The following is a 27,188-nucleotide window of genomic DNA, read 5'->3' on the forward strand; positions in this document are numbered from 1 at the left end:
GTTCCTGAAAAATTTGACATTAAACAAAATGATGTTAAGCGAATCCAATTTCCCCACAAGAATTAATGTAAATTTGGATGTGAGGGGTTAGGTTACAGGGAATTTTTTTTTTGCCAGACAAAAGACATTATGTGCAGTTTGACTCTCAGCTGTGACTAGGTAAGTGAATATCCTCTGGCCTCAGAGCTCTGGTGCAGGTATGGGCCAAAACACTTCCACTCCTAGGCCTGCAAAGTCCTCCCCGTGCAAGCTCTGTGGGTTTGGGCTTGACATGAGAACCAGGCAAAGCAGGGAAGGGACACTGCTGCATCTTTCCCCAGCACCCGCTGGGGATGTCTCTGCTGGCCTCTGAGCAGCAGATCACACAAATACCTGCTCCAGTTAGTCACTGAATGCCCCCTCAACTCCCAGGGTGCTGGAGAGACCAGTTGTCTCCTAGGGGAACCAATCTGCCAGGTTGCATGGTATGTTCGGGACACAGAGTGCAGAGGTACTGGGCCTCTAGATCCCTGCAGAGCTGGAGACAGCCACAGGCTTCTGGGCCCCAGGCGCTGCCTTTTCAAACTGCCGGGGGTGGTTGATCCCTGACCCTGTCCCAGGCCCTGCCCCCACACCACTCCTTCCCCCCAAGGCCCCCTGCCTCTTTCCATCCCCGCTCCACTCCTGCCCTGCCTCTAAACCCAGCTCTGCCCCCTCCCACGAGCACACTGCGTCCTTGCTCCTCCTCGCTCCCTCCCAGCCTCCCTGCCTGCTGTGAAACAGCTGATTGCAGAGAGGGAGGGTGAGGTGCTGATCCAGGGGGCCTGCCGGTGGGCGGGAGGTGCTGAGGGGGGTGGAGGGCGTTAGAACATTTTGCGCAACTTTAAATGAGCATGTTCACTAATAGATCAGCGACTTAATAACAAAACTACTTGAACCAGGATGACTTCAAGTGAGGAGTTACTGTATTCTGAACTGATGTAAAACAGGTGTAAGTGGATCACCATCAGGTGTTTCTCTTGAGATGTAACTGCTGAAATAAATAAGTGAATAAAGATACTGAACAAATGTTCTTTTGTCTCAGACCTTTAAAGCAAGACTGGTCAGTGAGTTCCTGTGAGCAAGCATCGCTGGGATTGCACTGAGAAAACGATTACATTTGTCTCTGAGCATTTTCTTTTATTCTTTTTCTTTTTTAAAATGCAGTCCATGTGCTACTAGCTGGTAAGGATAGATCAGCACTGTATTCCTGGAATTCAGAAGTAAACCGGTTCTCTCTAGTGCTGGAAGCACCTCCTGCTAATCATATCACTTCAGTTACTAAGAGATCGCTTAACTCCAACAAAAGTCTAATTGTTCTGTCTGAAGAGTCTTACTCCCAGATTTATGAATTGACCAAAGTCTCCAATGAGTCAGATTTTATACCTAGGTAGGTTTCTCATGTTATACCTCTCATCTTGCAGTGCCTCTTCATTTTTTCATTTTTCTTGTGATACTCTCTAAAGCAGCAACTAGAAATATTAGACTCCAGCCCTGTAAGTACTCTGTGGGTAGAACTCTCATTGATATCCCTAAGAGTTTTCAACATAAGGGCTGTTACATAATCCATTGAAGTCAATGAGTGTCTCTTAGTAGACTGTTGATCATGCCCATATAGTGCTTGCAATTATGTTCCTTACTCATGTGTTTATACACAAAAAAAAAAAAATTATTGTGGTTGAATGGGGATCCAGTTCATCATGAATTTTTGATCTTGTTTAATCACTTTGATTCATTGAGAAAGACAAGGTGGGTGATATAATCTTATGATTGTTATTTCCTTTCTGTAAAAAAAAAACCTTTGAAATAAAATTACCCTTTGGTCAATAAAAACATTAATTGAAAGTCTTAAAAAAAGAAAAACCTTGATGTTTTAAATCTAAAGCTTTCAAAGCCCAATCTTCCATATTTATTAATTTTGAACCTTAATATTCCTGTTTTCGTATGACAGTTGTGTTGTACTACTTACTTTTTATAATTTTTAACTCAAATGTATAAAATAATGAATTTTTACTGTATAACATTTATGGATGTTTTGTGCATTACAAAATTTTGCTGTTTTTTCTATCCCGTGGGTTAGTTATTTCCCTCATTTTTAAGATCAGGTTCCAGTTTTGGTCTCTTGATTGATGTTTTAATGTATATGCACCCATATCAGTTTATGCATCTCTTTAATTCTTTTTCATGCATTATAAATAAAGCTGGATGTTCATCATGATAGAAAATGTGATGGTTTTTTTTAAATAAAATGTCTTAGTATTTGTTTCCCTGACAAATCTAACCCTCATCTAAGGAAGGAAGAGTCTTAAATTATTTTTTCCAAATTTACTGTATATACATCTAGTGTGGTACAGGATGGAATATGATTTTAAACTTTCAAATAATGGATTTTAAGTTATATCTCATGATTTATTGTGAAAAATAATTAAACATTACCACAAATATTGTGGGCCATGCCATTACCTTTTTTTAAACTGAAATTATGACACCTGTATTTCTTTCATGGAAAAGCCATGATTATTCCCCATTTTTTGCCACAACAAACTACTATTAATTGTAATTATTTTGTGTGTGTTTTTATGCTAGTTCAGGTGAATTGATATTTGAGCCTGGAGACACAGAAGTTGTGCTGGCGGTCAATATCCTTGATGACATAATCCCAGAGGAAGAAGAGTTCTTCACAGTCTGGCTGAAAAATCCCAAAGGAGGTGCAGAGATTGGTTCTAGTGGTTATGTTAACATAATTATTCCATCTAATGACAATGCTCATGGAGTCATTGCATTTGCTCAGGTAACAATGCTATATTTAAGTCACGAGAATATAGATATGCTTTGTCCAGAACGAAGGATGCCAACATGTTAAAACTGAAAACAGAAAAGGGGATGGGCCTGATTCTCCATTGCCTTCTATCATTCTAATTTAGTGTTGCTTTATACCCATTCAGTATAGATGTAAGTGACTAAGCAGGGTGCAAGGTAGTACAAAACAGTCCCAGTATCTGTACCTTGTGTGAGATTTTAATTTCTTAATAAGTATTGGTCTGAGTAATATAAAGTCCATTAACCTTAAAAAAAAAAAATCTGTTCCAGAGTCCATTGTTAGGATGGCTGGAGTGGTGAGAATTTACAGAAATTTGTAGGACCTTTTACCGCATCACAAGCTTGGTAGGCTATATGTGGAGTAAGCTGAGATCATTTCCAGGTTCAATTTTATTCTGTTCCTGTCTCTTCCGCTATCCCATGATGCGAGGATGATGTCTGCCAAGAGGGTTCATCGGTGGGTTTTTAGGTGGCTGAGAAGCCCAATTCATGCTCTGCAGATTTTGCCACAGAAGTGACAGGTGTAATCTTGGAGGAGACACAGTTGTTGTGCCCTTTCTTTCCTCCTTTGTCACTTCCCTGTGTCATAAGTATGTCTGTTCTCCGCAAAGTGGGCTGTGGCTTGGTGTATAGTGTGGTGCCACTGTTTTCGGTTCTGTGCCAAGTCCTCCCAGTTTGTTGGGTTGATGTTTAAGTTTAAGATGTACTTTCAGGGCTGGTCTACACTATGGGGGGAAATCGATCTTAGATACGCAACTTCAGCTACGTGAATAACGTAGCTGAAGTCGAATATCTAAGATCGGATTACTCACCCGTCCTCACCGCGCGGGATCGATGTCCGCGGCTGCCCCTGTCGATTCTGCAACTCCGTTGGGGTTGGTGGAGTTCCGGAATCGATATAAGCGCGCTCGGGGATCGATATATCGCGTCTAGATGAGATGCGATATATCGATCCCCGAGCAATCAATTTTAACCTGCCGATACTGCGGGTAGTCTAGACGTAGCCTCAAGTATGTCCTTGAAGTGCTTCTGCTGCCCTCCATGAGCCCTTCTTCCCTGACTTAACTGAAAGAAGAGTACTTGCTTTGGGAGGCGTGTGTCAGACCTACGTACATTGTGACCAGCTCAGCAGAGCTGATGTTTCATGACCTGTGCTTCTACACTGCTGATATGGGCTGCAGAAAGAAGGCTGATGTTAGTGCATCAGTCTTCTCAGCTGATCCTGAGAATCCTCCTGAGGCAGCGCTGCTGGAAACACTCCAGCTGCTTGAGATGTTGTCTGTAGGTTACCCAGGTCTCACAACCATAGAGAAGGGTGGGGATAAAAACTGCCTTGTTAACCAAGATCTTCATGCCTGTTTGCAGATCCCTGTGATTGAAGACTCATTTGAGTAGTCTTCCAAAATATTTGCTGGCTGTTACAGCGGATCCTGTAATCAATTTCAGTGGCAATACTGACTGTTTGGGAGAGGTATGGAAAATGGTCAACATTTTCCAGGGGTACTCTGCTGATGGTGATTTGTGAAGTACAAAGAGTACAAAGAGTAGTTTGGTTCTCCGGATGTTGAGAGAGAGAGACCCAGGCTGTGATAGGCATCTGAAAAAAGATTTAGGGCACTTTGCTGGTCGGCCTCTGTGTGTGCGAGGATGATGCAATCATCTGCATACTGAAGGTCAGTGATGCAATTCACATGATCTTAGATTTTGTTTGGAGACATCAGAGACTGAGAAACTGGTCCTCCATATGATACTCAATCCTGATTCTGTAAGGTATTCCTGTCCCATCCTGACCGGGAAAATCGAGAAGTGTGCTGCTTGCCAGGAGCTAGGATTCATGATGTGACGGAGAGACTGTTGAGACTCATCAAGCCCTCAGATTGCTACCCCTTCCTGCTTCTCCATGTGAGCAGCAATCATACTGCCAAGAATGACCTTGAGTGGATCACTGCAGACTACGTGGCTCTGGGAAGGATAAAGGAGTTTGAGGCGCAAGTGGTAGTCTCATCCATCCTCCCCATGGAAGGAAAAGGCCCAGAAAGAGACTGTTGAATCGTGGAAGTTAACAAGTGGCTACACGGGTGGTGTCAGAGGGAAGGCTTTGGATTCTTTGACCATGGGATGGTGTTTCAAGGAGAAGGATTGCTGGGCAGAAACGGGCTCCACCTAACGAAGAGAGGGAAGAGCATCTTCGCAAGCAGGCTGGCTAATCTAGTGAGGAGGGCTTTAAACTGGGTTCACCGGGGGAAGGAGACGGAAGCCCTGAGGGAAGTGGGGAAGTGGGATACCAGGAGGAAGCACGAGCAGGAGAGTGCAAGAGGGGAGGACTGCTGCCTCATACTGAGAGAGGAGGATGATCAGCGAGTTATCTTAATTGCCTATTCACAAATACAAGAAGCCTGGGAAACAAGCAGGGAGAACTGGAAGTCCTGGCACAGTCAAGGAACTATGATGTGATTGGAATAATAGAGACTTGGTGGGATAACTCACATGACTGGAATACTGTCATGGATGGATATAAACTGTTCAGGAAGGACAGGCAGGGCAGAAAAGGTGGGGGAGTTGCATTGTATGTAAGAGAGCACTATGACTGCTCAGAGCTCCAGTATGAAACTGCAGAAAAACCTGAGAGTCTCTGGATTAAGTTTAGAAGTGTGAGCAACAACCAACTAGGGGCAGAGCTCACAAAAAGGGAAGAATTAATCGGGAAAGCAAAAGTTGATGGGAACCTGGGAGGCAGTGACCATGAGATGGTTGAGTTCAGGATCCTGACACAAGGAAGAAAGGAGAGCAGCAGAATATGGACCCTGGACTTCAGAAAAGCAGTATTAAGCGGAGTGCCCCAAGGGTTGGTCCTGGGGCTGGTTTTGTTCAATATCTTTATTAATGATCTGGAGGATGGTGTGGATTGCACCCTCAGCAAGTTTGCAGACGACACTAAACTGGGAGGAGTAGTAGATATGCTGGAGATTAGGGATATGATACAGAGGGACCTAGACAAATTAGAAGATTGGGCCAAAATAAATCTGATGAGGTTCAACAAGGACAAGTGCAGAGTTCTGCACTTAGGACGGAAGAATCCTATGCACTGCTACAGACTAGGGACCAAGTAGCTAGGAAGCAGTTCTGTAGAAAAGGACCTGGGGTTACAGTGGACGAGAAGCTGGATATGAGTCAACAGTGTGCCCTTGTTGCCAAGAAGGCCAGCGCCATTTTGGGCTGTATAAGTAGGAGCATTGCCAGCAGATCGAGAAACATGATCATTCCCCTCTATTCGGCATAAGTGAGGCCTCATCTGGAGTTCTGTGTCCAGTTTTGGGCCCCACACTACAAGAAGGATGTGGAAAAATTGGAGAGAGTCCAGTGGAGGGCAACAAAAATAATTAGGGGGTTGGCGCATATGACTTATGAGGAGAGGCTGAGGGTACTGGGCTTATTTAGTCTGCAGAAGAGAAGGATGAAGGGGGATTTGATATCTGCTTTCAACTACCTGAAAGGGGGTTCCAAAGAGGATGGATCTAGACTGTTCTCAGTGGTAGCAGATGACAGAACAAGAAGTAATGGTCTCAAGTTGCAGTGGGGGATGTTTAGGTTGGATATTAGAAAACACTTTTTCACTAGGAAGGTGGTGAAGCACTGGAATGGGTTCCCTAGGGAGGTGGTGGAATCTCCTTCCTTAGAGGTTTTTAAGGTCAGGCTTGACAAAGCCCCAGCTGTGATGATTTAGTTGGGGATTGGTCCTGCTTTGAGCGGGCGGTTGGACTAGATGACCTCGTGAGGTCCCTTCCAACCCTGATATTCTATGATTCTAAGATAGCAGTCCTGGATGAGTATCAGGATCACGGCAAGGTAAATGGAGACTGCTTGACACCAGTAAGAATGATGAATGGTTTGGTCTCTGAGCCATTGTACAGAAAGGTGGCACTCATCCCATCATAGAGTAGCCTAATGATGGAAATGAATTTCTGTGGACAGCCAAACTTACACAGCACTTTTCATAGGGCACCATGATTGATAGAGTCAGAGGCCTTGGTTAGGCTGATGAATGCCATGAACAGTTTGTGGTGTTGCTCTCTGCATTTCTCCTGAATCTGTCGGGCCACAGACATCATGTTGATTGTGCCTTGAGATGGCCTGAAGCCACAACGTGATTTGGGGAAAAGTTCCTTGGCAAAGAGAAGGAGGTGGTTTAATAGGATCTGGGCAAGGATCTTCCTTGTGATGGAGAGGAGGGTAATACCACTGTAGTTCCTGCACAGAGATTTGTCCCCCTTCTTGAATATTGTAACAATGTTGGCGTTCTTAAAGTCAGGAGGATTTCAAGCCAAAAAGCACCTTTCCCATCTACTTGGTGTTGCATCATGAAGCTTCTATTGTCTTCTAACAGAGCCCCTAGCTTAAAAAACCTCAGCAGGGATGCCCTCTGGGCCTAGTGCATTGTGATATTTTGTCTCAGTGATAGCACACTGGACTTCCTTAGAAGATGGGGGATCAGCAAGATGTTCCATTGCTGAGTGTTACGGAATGAGCTTGATGGTGTCTTCAGAGACCATGGAGTCGCGGTTTAGAAGGCTCTTAAAGTGCTCCTTCCAGCATAGTTTAATGTCTGCATTGTCCTTGAGGAGGATAGAGCCATGCTGGGAATGTAAGAGGGTTGGGCCTTTGTAGCTTGGCCCATATATATAGCTTCTGTTGCTTGAAAGAAGCTTCTCAAGTCATCCTGGTCTACCAAACCCTGGCTCTCAGAGGCCTTTCCTTGCCACCACTTGTTTTTGATGTCACGTAGCCTTCTTTGGACTTTGGCTTTGAGCAGGTGATAGGCCTCATGTTTTTGTTGGTTAGAGGAATCATTTTGCCACTTACAGAATACTTCTGTCTCCCATAGAACAAAGATATTTGGGAGGGTGGCAGTTCTCTGATAGCATGGAAACTGTAGGACTAGGACAAAGTATTCTGGGAAAGCATACTGGAAATGTTTTTCTAAAAGATATACTTTAGTTCATACAGAAGTTGTGAACTTGGAATTAGTGGGTGAAATTCAGTGGGCTGTGTTATGTGGTGGCTCATGCTAGATTATCGTAATGATCCCTCCTTTAAAATCTATAAATCTATGAAAGGGCAGAGATATAAGCGACCTACTTTTCATCAGTGTGAAAGAGACTGCAGGGAGCAGGACCAGCAATGGAAAGGACTGGGGAATAAGCAGAGCAGCAGATGGAAAAGGAGTACCTATGGCAGTTAATGGGCACATTGTGGGATAGACCTGGGAATGCTAATAGAACCCACATCAAATTCATATTCCTTGGAATGATGACCTCCATGATGCTTTTGTTCTGGGCAGAAGTCACTTCCAAGGGAGACCTGAACTGAGAACCCATCTTAAAGGTCCAGGTTGACCTAAGACAGGCATGTACAAAGCTGTGCAAAGCTATCATGCAAAGGGAAATAGGAGCCACAGGAAATCTGACAAGAGTGCTGTGGTGCAGATATACCCAGAATGCACCCTCAGGTACCATAGAATCAACTGACAAAACACAGTAAGCCCTGGCTGGAAAATTGTATTCATAGCAAGTCCTCACTAAATCAAATGCTGCAATTTAAAAAAAAAAATCTAATGTAAACTGAATCTGCCCTGGAAGTTCCCCATGTTTCTCATCCATTTTAAGACTAGTCTGGGGACAAAATCATTGTAGCAAAACAATTCAAACTTGGGTACCTAGCATGAGGTCCTTAAATACAAATTTAGGCACCCCAGCAAAACCTGCCTAATTTGTTTGTTTGTTTATTCAAATATGTCCATAGGAGCTTTACAGGCTTACCACCTCTGAAAATTGGGTCACTTCCACAGAAGTGTGCAAATACAGATTTCCGTGCTTAACACTGGGGATACAAGTTTTAAAATTTTTCTCCTAATGCCTCAAGATCATTTTGACAATTTTGTATAGGATCTCGTCATGTGTTTTCTAGACATTCAAATAATTAAATTGTTTTGTTGCACTCTATTTATACCTTTCCAGAATTCTTTATCTAAGCAAGTTGAAGAAATGGAACAAGACAACTTAATCACCTTGAATATTGAACGTTTAATAGGAACGTATGGCCGAGTTACAGTACAGTGGATGGCCAATGGGAGCATTAATGATATATTACCAGCATCAGGAATGGTATGTAAAAATGTTGCTGAAATTAGTGAAGCACTGATTTAAAAACACTTTATAAAATATCCCAAGTCTTAACTGTTATCCCTTCTTGGAGTGCCCAAGTGTGGTAGAACCCTTATTTCTCTCTCCTCAGTACATAGTGACCCACCTTAAGACCAATAGGACCTGGGGGCCCTGGGTTCTTTGGGCCCAGCTCCACCTAGTGCTTGGTTGCGTAGACTAATAGACAAATCCTGTGACTTTTAGGACATTACAAATTACACATTCAAGAAATCAAGGGCCAACAGATTATGACAATATACAACAATTATTCCTGGAAAGAAATAAAATCAGAGAAAAGAAAGGGAATTGGGTCAAAGGGGCAGGCAGAGAATCAAGTACCAGTATATCAAATAAATGAGTGAGCAACCATTCTGCCAAAATAAACACTCCCTCCCTCAAAAGCCTACATCAAAGTGAAAGGGAAAGTAAAGAGAATGTCCCCTAAGGTCTCCCTGCAGGCTTTAGCTAGCTGGTGGAGCTGGACCTTGAAAGAGGGTGGGGTGTCCTTCACTGAGAAGCCCTGGCCATTCTCTGGTTCTAGTGCTGGGGAAGTCTACTGGGTGCAGCTTTCAGTTAGTGCTTTCGAGCAAGGCTGAGTCTTGAAGCTCAGCCTCTCTTGGGGAGTGGAGTGTTCCTGGCCACTCAAGTCCTGTTCATCCCTTGGATCTCAATACAGGGGGAAGCCTACAGGTCTCAGCAGGCAGGCTGCCCTTTCAGCTCAAGACAGATTCTGATCCTCTGCTGCACAGAGCAGTTCAGGAACTGTGTCCTCTCGTGCTACTGGAACCTGATTCTCTGCATCCAGCTCTGTCTCTGAGTCCTCATTGACTTTCACTACCCAGTCATGTGCAAGCTCTCTGGGGTCTGCAGTTGATCACATGGGTGGGCCCATCAAGCTCTAGCCCAACCTGCTTTGTCTGTTTCTGTGTCTTGAGCACAGTGATGCAGACAGTCTCTGTTTCAGTTCTCTCAGTCTCTATGCTGTTGTTTGTAGAAGCTGTTTTTTTCTGAAGTCTGCCAGAATGTTAAGGGAGGCTACATGGTTATTTTAAATGTGATCAATGCATTTATTTATACATATATTTAAAAATATCAGAGTGACAACTTAAAACAATAAAATAATTGTCAAAATGGATTATAGATGGGTGAATAATAAACTTTATGTTCTTCTTCGAGTGCTTGCTCATATCCATTCCAAGTAGGTGTGCGCGCGCCGCGTGCACGTTCGTCGGAAGAATTTTCCCCTAGCAACACCCGGCGGGTTGGCAGGCGCCCCCTGGCATGGCGCCCTTGCGGCACCACTTATATACCCCTGCCGACCCGTCCGCTTCTCAGTTCCTTCTTGCCGCCCGTGTCTGTCGTTGGAACAGTGGAGTGCGGCTTAGCTGACCTCCACTTCCCTAGCATTTCACCCGTTTCTCATCTCTAGTTGATAGTTAATTTTGTAGTTAGTGTTAATTCATAGTTGTTAGTTCTAGTTATTAGAGTAGTTTTTGTATATAGTTGAGGGCTGAGGTTTAATCCTCCTCACCCCTCCCGGACCGCGGTCTCATTGCCTGGCTCTCCCGCTTCAAACAGTGCTCGGCCTGCTGTCGGCCGATGCCAGCGGAGACCCCCATGATCGTTGCCTAAAGTGCTTGGGGGATCCCATCTCACTGACAAGTGCTGGATCTGTAAGTCGTTTAAGCCCAGGACAAAAAAGGACGGGACTCGCGCTTAAAACAGCTCCTCATGGAAGCGGCGCTGACCCTGCAGCTCCGGCACCGATGCACGCAGTCCGCACCGGGCAGAAGTTCTTCATCGGCACCGGAGACGACCGGTACCGCCAGAACACCGCGTCACCATCAGTCTCCGGCGCAGAAGCCAGCCCGGCACCGCTCCCTTTCGCCGAAGGCGAAGAAGTTGAAGGCTCCTGCGGCTGCAGCTACAGCACCGCAGTCTGAGCATGGGAAACCGTGCCGGCCGGCACCGCCATCTGCCACGGCACCCATTATCCCAGCACTGTTGACTCCGGCCAGGCAAGAACCGTCGAGTCCGGTGCAAGACAGCTCCCCGGCGGATGCCCTGGTCGAGCTCACCGTTCCCACTACGCCGGAGACCTTTGCGTCGGCGAGGGAACTTATAGCCTTCACTGAGCCTTCCCTACCTCAACCCCCGGTCCCGCCGGTGCGGGTTCTCTTGTCGGCAGGGAAGCCAGCGATGCTTAGGCCACTGTCCCTCGGAGCAGCGGACAAGCGTCGATCGCGATCGAGGTCATGGCACCGCTCCCGCTCGCACCGCCGATCTCCTTCACGACGCCACTCGCAGTCCCGGCACCGATCCCACTCTCGGCGCCGGTCATACTCGCGGCACCGGTCCAGATCACCGGACCGCTCCTCAACGCGACGGTCTACTCCTGGCACCGCCGTCAACTGAGCCCTTACAGTCGCTACTCTAGATCCCGGTCGACCTCCCGGCACCGTGCTGGTCGCAGGTCCCAGTCCCGGTCTCGGCACCGGTACGACTCCTGGCACCGTTCGCTGACACAACCCGACGCCCGGTACCGGATTCATGGTCTATCCGCTCCACCTTGGCCGTCGAGACATCCCTCGGGTTCCTCTCACCCGGACAGCGCCCTCTATGGGGATGTGGTGGAACACCAAGGTCTGGAACAGCCGCAACAGTGGTCCTTCTGGACACCTTGGGCCTACCACCAAGCCCAAGGTGATCCCACCACGCTGGCCCGGTCTGCATCTGCTGCCCGTCGAGTGCTGGAGGCCACTGTCAGTCGCCCACCACAAGATGATGACAGGTCAACTGTGACCCAGGACCCTGAGACCGCCCCAGAAACGGCCCCCCCTCTGGAGCAAGAACCTCAGAAGGAGCCTGTGGTTCCCGGACTCTCCTCCTCCTCCTCATCGGACGAGGCGGTAGCGGGCACTTCAACGTCGGGCCCCCCCATCGACCTTCGAGCCCACCAGGACCTTCTCCGCCGTGTAGCATTGAGCATTAATCTACAAGTGGAGGAGGTCCCCGAGGTAGAGGACCCTGTCGTGGACATTCTGTCTGCAGATGCCCCGACATGGGTTGCTCTGCCTTTCATACGCTCGATCCAGGCCAGAGCGGACACGATATGGCAGTCTCCGGCGTCCATCCCTCCAACGGCCAGGGGTGTGGAGAGGAAGTACATGGTACCCCCTAAAGGGTACGAGTACCTCTACACCCATCCTCCTCCATGCTCTGTGGTCGTACAATCTGTCAACGAGCGGGAGCACCATGACCAACCAGCCCCCGCCCCAAAATCGCGGGAGGCAAAACATATGGACTTACTCGGCCGCAAAGTATACTCCGCAGGAGGTCTACAGTTGCGTGTCGCCAACCAACAGGCACTTCTCAGTAGGTACAATTTTAACACCTGGCAGTCCATGGCCAAATTTACTGAGCTGGTACCGCTAGACTCCCGCCCTGAGTTCCAGAGCCTGCTTGAAGAAGGGAAGAAGATCTCCAGAACCTCCTTGCAGGCCTCCCTCGACGCCGCAAATTCAGCGGCTCAGACCGTCGCGGCAGGGGTCACAACGAGGAGGATTTCATGGTTGCAGGTGTCAGGATTGCCACCAGAACTGCAACACACAATCCAAGACCTCCCATTTGAAGGGCAGGGCCTCTTCTCAGATAAGACGGACCCACGACTCCAAAGCCTGAAAGACAACCGCATCATAATGCGTTCTCTAGGCATGCACAGGCCGCAGACCCAACGACGGCCCTTCTGGGCACAACCACAGCGCCCCTACCCCCCGCCATGTCCCCGTCAGGATTTTAACAGACGACGAGGCCGTGTGAACCGACGGCGTCAGTCTGGTTCCCAAGGGGGACAAAATAATGTTTCTGCCAAACCACTGCCGGGACCGAAACAAAACTTTTGAAGGTGCGCACGAGAGCAGAGCACCAGTCCTTCCCCAGACTCCTTTCCTCTTTTCCAACCGTCTTTCTCCCTTCCTCCCAGCGTGGACCCGACTAACTTCGGACCGTTGGGTTTTGCGCACGGTGGAGTTTGGCTACCATCTCCAGTTTATTTCGCCTCCTCCCTCCCATCCACCCTCCCCGTCCCTCTTCAGAGCCTCTCACGACATCTCCTTTACAGAGGTCCTCACGCTTCTCGAATCGGAGCAATAGAGGAGGTGCCTCAAGATCTCAGAGAAGGGTTTTACCCCGCTATTTTTTAATCCCCAAGTCGAAAGGGGTCTCCGACCCATCCTGGACCTCCGCAGACTCATCGCCTTCTGTGTGTCTTTTGGGGTCTATCATCCCGTCCCTGGATCCGAGGACTGGTTCGCTGCTCTCGACATGAAGGACGCGTACTTTCATGTTCTATCTACCCACCACACAGACGCTTTCTCCGCGGGTGGCTTGGTGCGATCCGCCCTTCTCATTCTACGTCTGCCCTTCGACCTTTCCTCTGCCCCGCAGGTCTTCACGAAATGTATGGCAGTAGGTGGCCGCGTTCCTCCGTCGGCAAGGCATATGTGTCTTCCTTACCTGGACGACTGGCTTGTCCGTGGTCTTCCGAGGCTCAGGTCACCGCGCACATCATAGTGATCAGGGAACTATTCGATACGCTGGACCTATTAATCAATTTCGACAAGTCCATCCTCGTACCATCTCAGAGGATAGAATTCATTGGGGCTGTCTTGGACTCCACACTCGCGACAGCCTCACTTTCACCCAGCCGGTTCCGGGCATAGTCTCTGCGATAGAGAACCTACTTGCCTTTCCCACGACCTTGGCCGGGTCTGTCTCAGTCCTCCTCGGTCACATGGTGCCTGCACCTTTGTCACCAAAGACGCCAAGCTCCGTCTTCGCCCCCTTCAAATTTGGTTGGCCTCCGTTTACCACCCACGGAGGACAGCATGGACATGGCGTCACACTCTCACAGAACCGTATTGCACTCTCTCTGCTGGTGCAAGACCCTCCCTGTGTGCGGGCATACCGTTCCACCCCAGGCAACCGTCCATATCTGTAACAACGGACGCTTCCTCCCTGGGATGGGGAGCTCACATGGGATCACATCGGACACAAGGCCTCTGGTCCTCTCAGGAGCTGTCGCTCCATATAAACGTTCGGAAGCTACGAGCGGTACGCCTCGCCTGTCAGGCCTTTATTCGTCACCTGCAAGGCCGTTCGTCTTAGTGCTCACGGCACACACCACCGTGATGCACTATATAAACAAGCAGGGAGGGACTCGCTCTCTCCCTCTGTGTCAAGAGGCGATCCAGACTATGGGAGTTTTGTATAGCCCACTCCGTGGATCTGCTGGCCTCCTTCCTTCCAGGAGTCCACAACGAGTTAGCGATCACCTCAGCAGGTCCTTTCTAGCCCACGAGTGGTCCCTCCGCCCGGACATAGCCCATTCTCTCTTCCGGAGGTGGGGGTTTCCCCAGATCGACCTCTTCGCCTCACGCAGCAACCGGAATTGCCACAGGTTCTGCTCCTTCTGCAGTCTCGCCCCGGTTCGATCTCGGACGCCTTCCTCCTGTCCTGGTCGACCCTCCTCCTATATGCCTTCCCACCGTTTCCGCTGGTGCACAAAGTCCTGGTGAAGCTGCGGCAAGGACAAGGCTCGAGTATTCTCATCGCTCCAGCGTGGCCTCGCCAGCACTGGTACACCACGCTCCGGGACCTATCAATAGCCAACCCAGTTCTCCTGCCGCGCCATCCGGACTTGATATCCCAGGACCACGGCAGGCTTCTCCATCCCGACCTCAATCCCTCCACCTGACGGCGTGGTTCCTGGCTGGTTGAGCTGCTCAGAACTGCGCTGCTCTACTCCAGTGCAGCAGGTACTCCTGGGAAGCAGGAAGCCTGCAACCAGGGCTACTTACATGGCAAAGTGGAAGAGGTTCTCCTGCTGGTGTCAGACACAACAAGTAACACCTACACAGGTCTCTTATCCATGTGATTTTGGACTACCTATGGCACCTCAAACAGCAGGGCCTCGCGCTTTCTTCCCTGCGCGTGCACCTAGCTGCCATTTCGACATTCCATCCAGGAGAAGGCCCTTCCACTGTCTTCTCTCACCCTATAGTCTCAAGGTTCCTCAAGGGCCTGGAGCGCCTCTTCCTCCAGGTCCGCCGTCCCGCTCCCTCTTGGGACCTCAATCTGGTTCTCTCCAGGCTAATGGCCCCTCCCTTCGAACCGTTGACAACCTGCTCTCTCCTGTATCTCCGTGGAAGGTGGCATTCCTTGTGGCTATACATCGGCCAGGAGAGTCTCGGAGCTTCGCGCTCTTGTCATGGACCCACCTTACACGATATTCCACAGAGACAAGGTACAGCTGCACCTGCATCCTGCCTTCCTTCCCAAGGTGGTCTCCTCCTTTCACCTTAACCAGGACATATCTCCCCGGTCTTTATTCCTAACCTCACATCCGTCACCTGAGAGCAGACTACTCAACTCACTCGATGTTCGTAGAGCGCTGGCGTTCTACATCGACCGCACCAGACCCTTCCGCAAGACGTCCCAACTTTTTGTGCGTGCCTGAGACAGGATGAAAGGTCGCCCTGTCTCATCTCAAACAATCTCATCCTGGGTTACGGCCTGTATTGGTCGTGCCTACGATTTGGCCACGCCTCTCCGGCCAAGTGACTGCACATTCCATGAGAGCTCAGGCTCTTCTATTGCCTTCTCGCTCATGTCCTATCCATGACATATGCTGTGCAGCTACGTGGTCCTCGGGTACACACATTCTCTGTCGCCATTACCGCTTGGTGCAGCAGTCCAGGACGATGCAGCTGTTGGGTTGGCTGTTTTGCATTCGGCAGTCTCCAACTCCGACCCCACCGCCTAGGTAAGGCTTGGGATTCACCTACTTGGAAAGGATATGAGCAGCACCTCGAAGAAAAAAGACGTTACTCACCTTGTAACTGTTGTCTTCGGATGTGTTGCTCATATCCATTCCACACCCGCCCTCCTTCCCCACTGTCGGAGTAGCCGGCAAGAAGGAACTGAGGAACGGACGGTCAGCAGGGGTATATAAGCGGTGCCGCAAGGGCGGCACGCCAGGGGCGCCTGCCGACCGCCGGGGTGTTGCTAGGGGAAAAATTTCTTCTGACGAACGTGCACGCAGCGCGCGCACACCTACTTGGAATGGATATGAGCAACACATCTCGAAGAACAACAGTTACAAGGTGAGTAACCGTCTTTTAAGCAAATAGTTATTTGAAAAAAAAATCATGACACCCTGTGATACAGCATGGCCAGAGGCAGCATAAGAGTGTTAGCAGGGGGCTTATTCCCTGCCAAGGGAGGAAGGTTGTTCTTAGATTAACTAGAACAGCTGTGGCCAGTTAGAGCACCTGACTCCAGTTAGAGCACTGACTTCACTTAGACACCTGACTCCAGTTAGAGCACCTGACTCCAATTAGAGACCTGACTTCGATAGAGCACCTGACTCCAGTCATGGGATATAAACCCCTGCTTCAGTCAGACAGGGTGTGGTAGTTAAGAGGAAAAGGTTGGATTGGAGCAGCGTGCAGATTGCAGAAGAGAGGAGTTTGTCCAGGAGGAAATAGAAGGTTTGGAGGAGTGCTGCGGTGGATTGGAAGGGGCCAACAGAAACCCTAGGTAAGGGGCACCAGGCTTGTATAGAAGAGAGGCGAGAAGCCCTTCACAGCGACGGGTATGAGAGGGAAGTAACCCAGGGGAAGAAACCGCTAGTCAAGTGGTTCACCACAACCCCAGGGCCCCTGGGTTGGGACCTGGAGTAGAGGGCGGGCCCAGGTCCCTCCCTCTCCACTCCCCTCCTCCAAGGACACTAGGGGAGTGATTAAGAACTGGTTCAGAGGCAAGCAATATCGCTCTGAACCTACCCCAGAGAAGAGAAAGCGCGAGACCCAGAGAACAGTACCGGCAATTTGCCACACACCCCTAAAATCAACATTTGTTAGTAAGGGGAGGGTTTTTGGGTTTTCAGCAATTTACTGACTTTCTCTGCTTCTTGACTTAGACAAAGCAGGAAAGCAAAGGGTGTGGCACAAAAAGCCACAATACAGTTGTATTACTAGTTTGAAATGATTGAGTTATTCTGCTGACACCTAGGTCCAGATTTTCAAGATGGATGTTTTAGATACTTAAATCTGTTTTTAAGAGATCCAAATAAAAATGGCTTGATTTTCATATGTGCTGAAGTCATTGAGAGTTGTGGGTACTCAACATCTCCAAAACTCAGGCCAGTGTTAGTTAAGAACTGTTTCTCCCTCTTTGTGTTTCTGATTGTTTTGCTCCAGCTAAACAGCTTGCATTTTTCCAAAGTGACTCTATTTTTGCTGTTCTCTGTCAGTGTTGCTAACCTCTCTGGATCTCTTTCAATTATTTTTCTGTCTTCAATGGTGTCACACCACCTCCCAATTCAATATCATTTTCATATTTTGTTAATGCTCTGTTCACACTTCTATTGCTGATGGATTTTTACAAAAGCAAATCTTGGTGAAGGTGCTTACCATAATAATATGGCAAAATGTTTGACTTTTTTTTTTTTTTTTTTTTTTTTTTTTTTTTTTTTCACTTTTTAGATAATATTTTCAGAAGGTCAGGCCCTGTCAACAATCACCCTGACAGTTCTTGCAGACAACATTGCAGAGCTTTCTGAAACTGTTGTTATCACACTCACCCATGTCACTACTGTGAGTATTAAGGATCCCATGAGAGGAGCCATCATAGACCCTAAGAGAGCACGAGCTGTGCTTACCATTTTGCCTAATGATTCTCCCTATGGTGTAGTTGGCTGGCATACGGAGTCTCTCTTTGCTAAAGTAGCAGAGCCTGAAGGTAAGTCAGTCTTATGTTCCTGGCAAGGAACTAATATAATGGGATATAAAAGTTGTCATCTTTAGAAGTTCTGATATCAATGATGCCTTCCTGGTTACACATTTCCTCTTTCTGCTCTGCAGTGTCATCATCACCTTTCAATATTATGAACTGCATGCCGCAAATTTGTTAACTATAAAGTATTAACTAATTAAAGGCAAATGGCCTGATTCTGCTGGCAACCACTGCTATGCCAGTAGCTGCCAGACATCAGAAAATCTTTGGAGGGGCGATGGCATGGAAGGCTGCTGCTGCTCAAATGCAGTGAATTTAACTGTCCATTCACATTCTCTGTGATTTGCAGTGAGGACAGAGATGTAGGTAGGGGGGAAAGGAGTGAAAACTCTGCTGTGATGTTGGTGCAGTCATACTAGATTCTGGAACTTTGCTGGACTTATAGGCCTGTCTGGATTGCATTCAGAGCCACAGTGGTCTTCATTTTAAGACTTTTCCCTACTCCATATTGTCCATCAGCAGTTATTGTTCCTGTAGAGCTCACATCCTTTCCCCCAACAGCTTAGCGCCACCACTAGTTTCCCCCCTCTCCTTTCTTTGCCATCAGGCTCTCAATCTATCCTTCTCCTTTCTCAGACTTTTCTCCTTCCACCTGCTTCTTTGACATTGGCATCCCATCACCCCTCATCTCCTGCAGTTTCAGAAACCTTTTGCTCAGCCTCCCAATCTTCCTTCCATGCACTAGCAGCTACAACTAGTCTGAAAAATTCTGGGAAAATATTATTTCATTGGAACTTGCTGATATGTTGAAATTGAAATGAAGCTCTGGCAGAACCCAGACACCAGCTTGCCCACCTTGCATCTTGTTAGCCAATTGGGAGTTGGGCGGGAGCCCCAGGGTCCCATCTCCTCAGCCACCCAATTAGCTGGGGCTCCTACGGCTTCCAGGATTCTGGCTCTGCATCTGCCCACCAGGTGGAATTTTGTTTAAAAAATATCGAGACTAAACATTTTGATTTTTCAAAATGACTTTTTCCAGATTTCTATTTTGTGGAGGATTTCGAGATTTCTAAAGTTGTTTTTGGTCCAGATTGAAACAAAAATACATTTGAAATTCTCCATAAAATAGAAATCTGAAGAAAATTTTTTTTTTGAAAAAACAAAACAAAAACCCACAACTCAGTTCTCTACCCAGCTCTAATAACAGCCACCCACCTGCAACCTTTTCCTCTACAAGGAGAGTTCCCCTGCTTCCATCTCCCCATAAGACATGTTTTTTTCCCACTCCTGTTTCTACAAGCAAGGCTAGCAGGATTTGCCCACAACTTCCATCCTGGAAGTTCCATAGAGGCAGAGGAAAATAGTCTGTCTTATGCTCTTTTCTGTGCATGAAATATGCTTTTAGGAGCCTGGCTCCTTCTCCTTCCCGGCCACAGGTCCTCAGTCAATGGAGTAGTGTGCACAGCAGATGTAATCAAGCTGAATTTTGTAGTAACTTATGTGTTCTATACATATGTATAAAACATATTCCCCATGCTACTGCATTACAATGATTTGTGTTTGGCAGCTGATAATTTATCGGAGTTTAATCTGTAAATTATCATTTTTTGTTAGTATTTCAGAACATGTTGCATATAGGGCTTTTCCAGATGCAAAGTAATGGAAATGGATATTGCATTGTAGTTCAACATTTGCAAGCAAAAGCATACACTAGTTGCCTTTTCCCCTCCTTTTGTCTTACTCTTAGCCTTCCTGGTTTGTTTCTTTTACCCATTTTTACCCATCCCTCCTGCCCTAGATACAGGACTTCCAGGCACACCGTAGGTGTTCCACAATTTCTTGGACTCTGGTGAAAATCTTGTTTCCCAAGGGGGATTTGAGTCATTACTGGTATGAGTGCATTTCCTTTTCTGGGGAATTTGAGATGTAGACACACACGAATAAAGGGCAATCTCTTGCCACCAGAGTCACTGCCACAGAGGTCGTTTCTTATATCAGTATCAATAGTGACATCAGAATGATTTAAAATGCATGAAGGGCACTCAAACCGGGATGGAAGGAGGGGGGAACTGAATGAGAATGTGTACATTAAAGTAAAGGTTTTATATAACAAAATTGAATTCTTACGTTTCTCAAAAAAAATTTCTTCTCAAAATGCTACCCACCCCTGCATTCTGTGCAGAGATTTAAAAGTCCCTCATGCGCTTTCAAACAGCTTAGATTACTAAATTTTTAGGCATAGAGTGCACTGGTTGTGATGTTGAACATGAATTCATGCTCTAACATTCCATTCATTTCAGTGAGTGATTAATCGGATAATTCTAGCACAGTGAGATGAAGTGGAAAACCAGCAGGGAAAGAGTTAGAGCAATCATATGTTGATGGGTTTTTACCAGAGCTAATATAGATTTTTTTTCCCTATTCATCTTACAGAGAATCCTACTATTGTTACTTTACAAATTCTTCGAGAACAAGGATTTGTTGGAGATATTGCAGTACAGTTGAGCACCAAACCTAATTTTTCCCTTCAGCCCTTCAACCAAGCCACAGAGAATCAGGATTATGTGATAGAAAAAGAAACAATAATTATAGCAGAGAACACAATCATGACCTATGTTATAGTCACCATTTTGCCTGTGAGTAATTGAAAAGAAGAGACATTTTTGTTATAGTTTAAGGAAGATTATAATGTAGGTTCTGTCCAGGGGCAAAAGGAAAAGTGTAACATTCTATTAGTATTGTAGGAGGAAAATTGGCTCATTAAATGTGTTTCAGTAGAATCTGGACACTGGTAACTAGTTTGTGAGCAATCCAAAGTGCTTTGTTTACTGTGAAACAAGTAATTTAGTTTTATGGAAACTTGTTTTTGAATTTTAAACCCTCTTGGGAACATACTGGGTTGTAAATTTGGCACAACTTCAAACTGTAAAATAGTTTATTTCAATTTACATACCTTTTAACAGATTTATTGTTCAGATTTGAGCAACACCAACTTACTGGGGCCAGTAGACTTTATCATGACCAAAAAAAATCGTGTTTGTATAGGATGTTCAAAATCCTTCAGGTCCTCCTTGTCAGCAGTGTGTTCAGAAATCCTTTCCCCCCTTTTCATAGGTGATGTGATGTGAGGCAGGGAATTAGTTATTTAATCTCAACTGCCATGGTTTTACCTGATTCTGCTCAGTCAGCAGCCAGTCAGTTTCCTCCTTTCATAATATCTATCTTATAACATGAACTTACGATGGGGGTGACATTTTAAAAACATTTTCACAGGATCATGTTCCAGAATTACAGGAAGGATTTGTAATCAATATTACTGATGTGCATCTGTTGGATTCCTCTCGTTCTGGAGGGCAGCCAAGTGTGAAGAGACTTGGGTTAGAAATAGCTGAGGTAATAATTGAAGAGAATGATGACCCCAGAGGAATATTTAGTTTCAATGTTTTGAAGGTAAGACTGAATTTTAAACATTTACTATTGTATTCTAGCAGTAGGTTCCATGTTTTTAGGCTGCATTTAAAAATTGTCTTAAAAAGATTTCTAGCACTAAACATCAGTTACACTGACCAGATACTGGACAAGCAATTTCTATACAAAAGTTTTCTTGCTGCTGATGATACTTCATTCATGAGAGCATTGGAATTGTTAAAACACTAGTGGGTTATTTTTACCCTAAATACATCAGATTAACAATTTGATCTTTAATAATAATAATAATTAATATTACTGTCTTGTTTGATAGATTATATATAAAGGGACTAACTCATTACTTTAACACATAGCCCCTTAACTTTGGCTGCTTTTGAACATTTTTGTTTCAACATTTTTGCATGGAATGAGAAAGGAGAAATACATTTGCCTTGGCACTCAACATGTTTTCTGAATTTTCAGGATTTTATTGGAGCAGTTGCTGGTTATGAGGTGCCTCCACCACAGAATATACTGAAGCTGCCAGTTGTTCGGAAGGCTGGGAGGTTTGGGTCAGTAAAACTATACTGGGAAGCCAGGCCTGCCAGCGCTAGCGTGGAAGACTTTACACCATCATTTGGAAACCTTACATTTGCAGATGGACAAGTATGCTGTTGCTAAAAATATAAACATTTCTGAGTTAAGAAGTGTCAGGGTCTTTTGCATTTATTTCCTTTAAAAGATATGAGTATAAAGTCTCAGAGGACATTTCTGCTTACTATTTATGGTCCAAATCCTGTGAACACGTACACAGGTACTGAACTTTAAGCACATGCATAGTCAGTCGCATTGACTTTAATGGCACTGCTCAAGTACTTAAAGGGAAACATGTTTTTACGTGTTTGCCACATTGGGGCCTATATCTTCACACCTCCACCAGTAAAAAACAAAAACAAAAACCTCACCTGTATTTTTGCCTGATAAGTGGGAAACTTATAATTAGCCCATGTTTTGTGTGGACTTACACAATGAATTTGTATGTTTCTTAAGCTGCATTGTTAGATTTCACATCAGACTTGGAGATACAAAGTGTGCACTTTTAGGGGCAGCTGATTTCCTGTGTTGGAAAATGGACCTTGTGAACAAAATCATGTTTAGCGCCAAATAAAATACATTCTGTGTATTACTGGATACTAAAGAAGCGTATGGCAGAAGAGGTAAGCAGGAGCCATCCAATCCGAACACGTTTTCTGAAAATACCTTTTCATATTTGCAGCATGAGGGCCAAGGATAACAAATTAGAGAACGAGTTGGCAATTTTCAATGTATACCATTGTGGGTTTTTGTGTATTAGTGTGAAAGTCTGTGAAAAAGGACCCGTCAAATTAAATTGTTTACATAATTTACTAATTTAAAAAATCAGTTCGAATAGTTAAAAGAATCCATCCAAATTTTCATCATTGTTTTTTCTGCTTCCCTCCTGTTGTTGAAAAGTGCCTCTTGGATGGGTCCAAGAACTGCAATAATTCCATACATGTTTAGCCTTACCTCTTCCTCTCTCTGCTGTGAAAATACTTGCCTGCCACCTTCTCAGTTTCACATTCAGCTCTGCTGCTACTGCTGCTAATAGTCAACACCCTCTTGCAGGGCCTAGGAAAGTGCGTGCACCTGAGCTTCCTCAAGAGCAGTGTATCAGGCAGGAAGTGTGAATGACCAATAACAAAACAGTGCTGTCAAATATACAGTGTGAAGAAACTGAAAAAAATATATTTTTTTTGTCTAATGACTTTCAGTAACAGTGATCTTTACTTGTAATAATAGTAAGCCCAAAATTTCCATATGGAAATGTGATTATTAAGTTCACAGTATTACTTTTAATTCACAGTATATTGGGATTTCAGTAGGTTAAATTCCTCACAATTTTAATAGGAATCCAGAAAGTTTTATAAATGGGTTTTAAAAATATTTCAAACATTCTGGTATGGTTTTGTTTTAAAAAGCCGAATATATAAATAAATAAGCAAGTTTGAGAGCCAAACTAAAACAATTTAGCAATCTTTTGCAACTTACAAAATCTAAGACTTACATTTTCTGAGTTTCATTCAGTGAATTCACTGTTGTATCCTGTAATGTTTCATGGGTTCTCTTTTTTTTTTTGCAGGCTGTAGGGGTGATAGAGATTACAATCATAGATGACACTGCAGTAGAATTTTTAGAGCTGTTCAACGTCACTTTAATCAGGGTGACAGGTGGTGCCAGACTTGGGGATGACACTGTGGTGACTGTCACTATTCCACCAAATGATTCTCCTGTTGGAGTATTTGGGTTTGAAGAAAAGAACGTAAGTGTGAGCAACATGGTGCGTTTTTAAGCTTAAGCAGGAAGTACGTTATGTATCATCAACCACATAGTCACTTAGAGTCAACTATCAATGTGCAGATTTTTCTGAACGTAGCTTTCAGCAATGCAGTCAGTTAAACATTTTATATTTGTACAAAATGTCATTGCTGCAGCCCAACATCTCCCACAATTCTTGCCACTGGGGCTGCTCTGCTCACCCTTGCAGCTCACAGAGGTGAATCAGTGTTTTGGCGCCACTGCTTTATTCACGTCCCTTCTGCTTGTGCTTGCAGTCAGATTCTCTGCCTCCACAGCAGCATGCAGATGTTAGTTTCAGTGCTTCTTTCTTTCCTCTGCCTAAAGGGGTATTTTTTGACTAATTCTAGGGCAGATTTGAGCAGTGTTCTCCTTCCCTTACTCCTCCCCCTGGGCCAGTTTTTAGTCAGCTGTTGGAATCCAAGTGAAGTCTCCTCTGCAGTATCTCCCTGCTGGCTCCTCTGCATCTTTTTAAGTATGGGATGGCTGTCTAGAAAGCATTGAAATAAATCCAAATGGAGCTGCATCTGTGAAACTGCCTTCCCAAGCTCAGCAGATGGTGAGTTGTGCCAAGCCTGCACTTAGTCTTCCGTTCCTAACTCTATTCGGTCATGGGGCTATGAGTCGGACTGGCATGTGGGGTCTCCTACCCACCAGAGCAGCCGCCTCTCCGAAATGGAAGATACTGACCTGGAGTCTCTGTGCAGAACGGGGAGAGGCTCCAAGGATGAGGAGGACCACAATCAGCTAATTCAGGGGTAAGTCCTAAGAGAACAGAGAGGGGAGACCTATAGAGGTCACAAGTCTTAAAATAGGTCTCGAGTGTTGTGGGGAAAGAACCAGGGGACAGCCCCCCTTCCCAATTTAGCCATAGAGTTGTGGAAATGTTTCCTTTCCCCTCTCCCTGCGGGAATGGGCCCCAGTAGGCGAGGACTCAGAAAGAGATCTCATAAGAGGTCTCCAGGCCTGTAGGAAAGCTAGCTGCCAAAGGCCTTACCAAAGCCACACTGGATCTCTTATGGTTTCTAAGTGAGCAAAAAAGTGAAAAAATCAAAAAGGGGAAAGGAAAAGCCGAAAAGATGTAGGAGGTATGAATCCTGTGATGACTTCTCCACCGAGGATGGTGAATTGTCAGGCTCTGACTCCGATCAGGACTGAGGAAAGACTTAGCAAAGCCACATCATGCCTCTAAGACAGAATTCAGACTGGCCTTCAGACAAAGGCACTCCTTTCAGCCTTCATCCTCACAGAAATACCAGCAAAGGGACAGCAGGATCTCCAAAAGAAAGCCCCGTAAGCGTGGCTCCAGAGAAAAGCCCAGCGGGAACCTTGTTAGCCTGTTCGTGACACAGACCACATAGGTCTCTGCCTCTGCCACGAGCTGAAATTAGGGGGAAGGATTTCCTATTTCCTAGAGGAATGGGTTGCATTGACCATTGACCAGTGGGTCAGTGAGATAGTGAACACAGGATACTCCTTCGAGTTATGGGCTCCACCTCATCTGTTCTTGGTCCAGTTCCCCATCTTGAATGACCCCAATAAGCATGATCTAATCCAGAACAAGGTATTCATCTCCTGGATGCTGAAGTAATAGTGAATGTCGCTTCAGAAGAAAGTTTCTCAGGGTTCTACTGCATCTTTATTGTTCAGAAGCATGCAGGGGGAATCTGTGCTATTCTACATCTCAAAAGGCTCAACAAGTGGATGAACAAAATGAAGTTCTAGACTGAGACCCTAATCTCTATGGTGTCATCCTTGTCCATGGGGTATTTTCTGACATCAGTGTATTTGGTGGATGCATACCTCCACATCCCGGTCAGACCATGCATCAGTAGATACCTAAGGTTTGCTTATGGCAGGAAGTGTTATCCGTACTGGGCGCTCCCATTCAACGTGTCCTTGGCCCCGTAGGGCTTTACAAAGATGTTGGTGGTAATCAGAGTCAGATAACAGGCTACCCACGTGTATCTCTTCCTAGTCGACATCTCAATCAGAGCGCCATCCCCAGCAACAGCACACAGAGCTACGTCCCTGACATTGAATCTCCTGCAGGCACATGGCTTTATTATCAACATTAAGAATAGCTTCTTGATTCCATCCACCAAAATAACTCACTTGGGAATGGATATAGACACCTTGATAGTGAGGCTATAGCCTCCTCTAGAACGGTTCCATGGCACTATGGCACTAGGCCTTGAACTGCTAGCCCTCCCAGTATCATGCATCGAGATCACTCCATGGGCACAATGATACATGAGGCACCTTCAAGGCATCATCTTAAAGGTATGGTACCACTCCCTGGGACACATGAAGGATCAAGTGAAGGTTTTGGGGCATCAGGTGATCAACTCCTTAAAAAGGTTCAGTCCAGGGCAATACCCGCAAGATCCCCTGATTCTTACAACCGATGCCAGTCTGCAGGGCTGAGAAGCACACTTGAGGTCTCAAACAGCTCAAAGCAACCTGGAGGAAAGGACCCACAGCAGAAACCTCCCAGACCTAGGAACAGTCAAACTGGAGTGACTAAGGTCCCAGTCCAGCCTAGAGGGGAGCCACATCCTGATTCAGTCAGACAACACGACCACAGTCACATATAGGAACAACGAAGGGAGAACAAGAAGTCCAGCACTACACATTGAAGTGATGGAAATCATGAAGTGGGCAGAACTTTTTCACCCTCATGACAGTTCTCATAAAGGGAAACCTTAACCAAAAGGTGGACTGGCTCAGCAGGTGAAAGGCGAACAACTTAAGTGGTGCATAAATCAGGAAGTTAATTGTCTAATCATTCAGACTGCCCTCAACTGATCTGTTTGCAAACCACATGAATGTGAAGAAACCAAAGTACTTCACCAGGGAAGTGGCTCCTAGTTTCATGGGAACAGATACCCTATTGCAGAGATGGCCAGAGGGCCGCCTTGTTGCATTTCCACCCTTCCTATTGTTAGAGAAGGTGGTCCAGAAAATAAAATCTGAGTGGGCGACAGTAATACTGGCAACCCCACACTGGTTTTTGTATCTGATAGATCTGAAATTAGGAACACTACTACATCTCCCAACGAGACAGGGAATCCTCTCACAAGGTCCTCTTCTTCATCCAGACCTGAACTGGCTGCATCTAAAACCCTGGTTATTAAAAGTGGAAACACTTGTTCTGTTGGGTTCGCCCTCCAAAGTCATCAGGATACTACTTCTTTCTAGAAGAGTATTGACAGATTTTTACGTCATTGGAATAATTTATTTGGCCACAAGTGGGAGCAGATGGAGTGTGATCAGATCAGTGGTACCAAAATTTTGATCTACGTTCATGATCTGCAAGAGTGAGCAGAGCAGTCTATACGTCAAGAATTGTGGGAGATGCAGCTAGCAGAAAGGAAATTCTCAGTAAGAAATTTTCCATTCTTGCATTTGGTCATTAAGAGACATGATGATTTTTCTTCTCCCCAATTGCTGAGTACAGTTTCATAAGCAGGAGACAGGCCTGAAGAAACAATTGGAATTTTGATTATTTTTTTTTGATTATTTTTTTTTAGGGAGAGAGGTGTTTTTGGAAGGGAGGTGAAAGGCAGC

At 45.9% G+C, this 27,188-nt stretch overlaps 1 protein-coding gene across 1 annotated transcript in view; it reads left to right on the forward strand.

Moving 5' to 3' along the window:
• Positions 1–27,188, forward strand: part of ADGRV1 (adhesion G protein-coupled receptor V1) — a 460,423-nt gene that overhangs the window by 135,987 nt on the left and 297,248 nt on the right. Inside the window, exons 53-60 of the mRNA XM_032764111.2 lie at positions 1,186–1,408; positions 2,605–2,809; positions 8,853–8,999; positions 17,585–17,840; positions 20,268–20,470; positions 21,108–21,284; positions 21,726–21,908; positions 23,404–23,583. Of these exons, the coding sequence (XP_032620002.2) occupies positions 1,186–1,408; positions 2,605–2,809; positions 8,853–8,999; positions 17,585–17,840; positions 20,268–20,470; positions 21,108–21,284; positions 21,726–21,908; positions 23,404–23,583 (1,574 nt within the window). The remainder of the gene's footprint in view (positions 1–1,185; positions 1,409–2,604; positions 2,810–8,852; positions 9,000–17,584; positions 17,841–20,267; positions 20,471–21,107; positions 21,285–21,725; positions 21,909–23,403; positions 23,584–27,188) is intronic.

The sequence above is a fragment of the Chelonoidis abingdonii genome, chromosome 6 (genome assembly GCF_003597395.2).
Source record: "Chelonoidis abingdonii isolate Lonesome George chromosome 6, CheloAbing_2.0, whole genome shotgun sequence".
Taxonomy (NCBI): domain Eukaryota; kingdom Metazoa; phylum Chordata; order Testudines; family Testudinidae; genus Chelonoidis; species Chelonoidis abingdonii.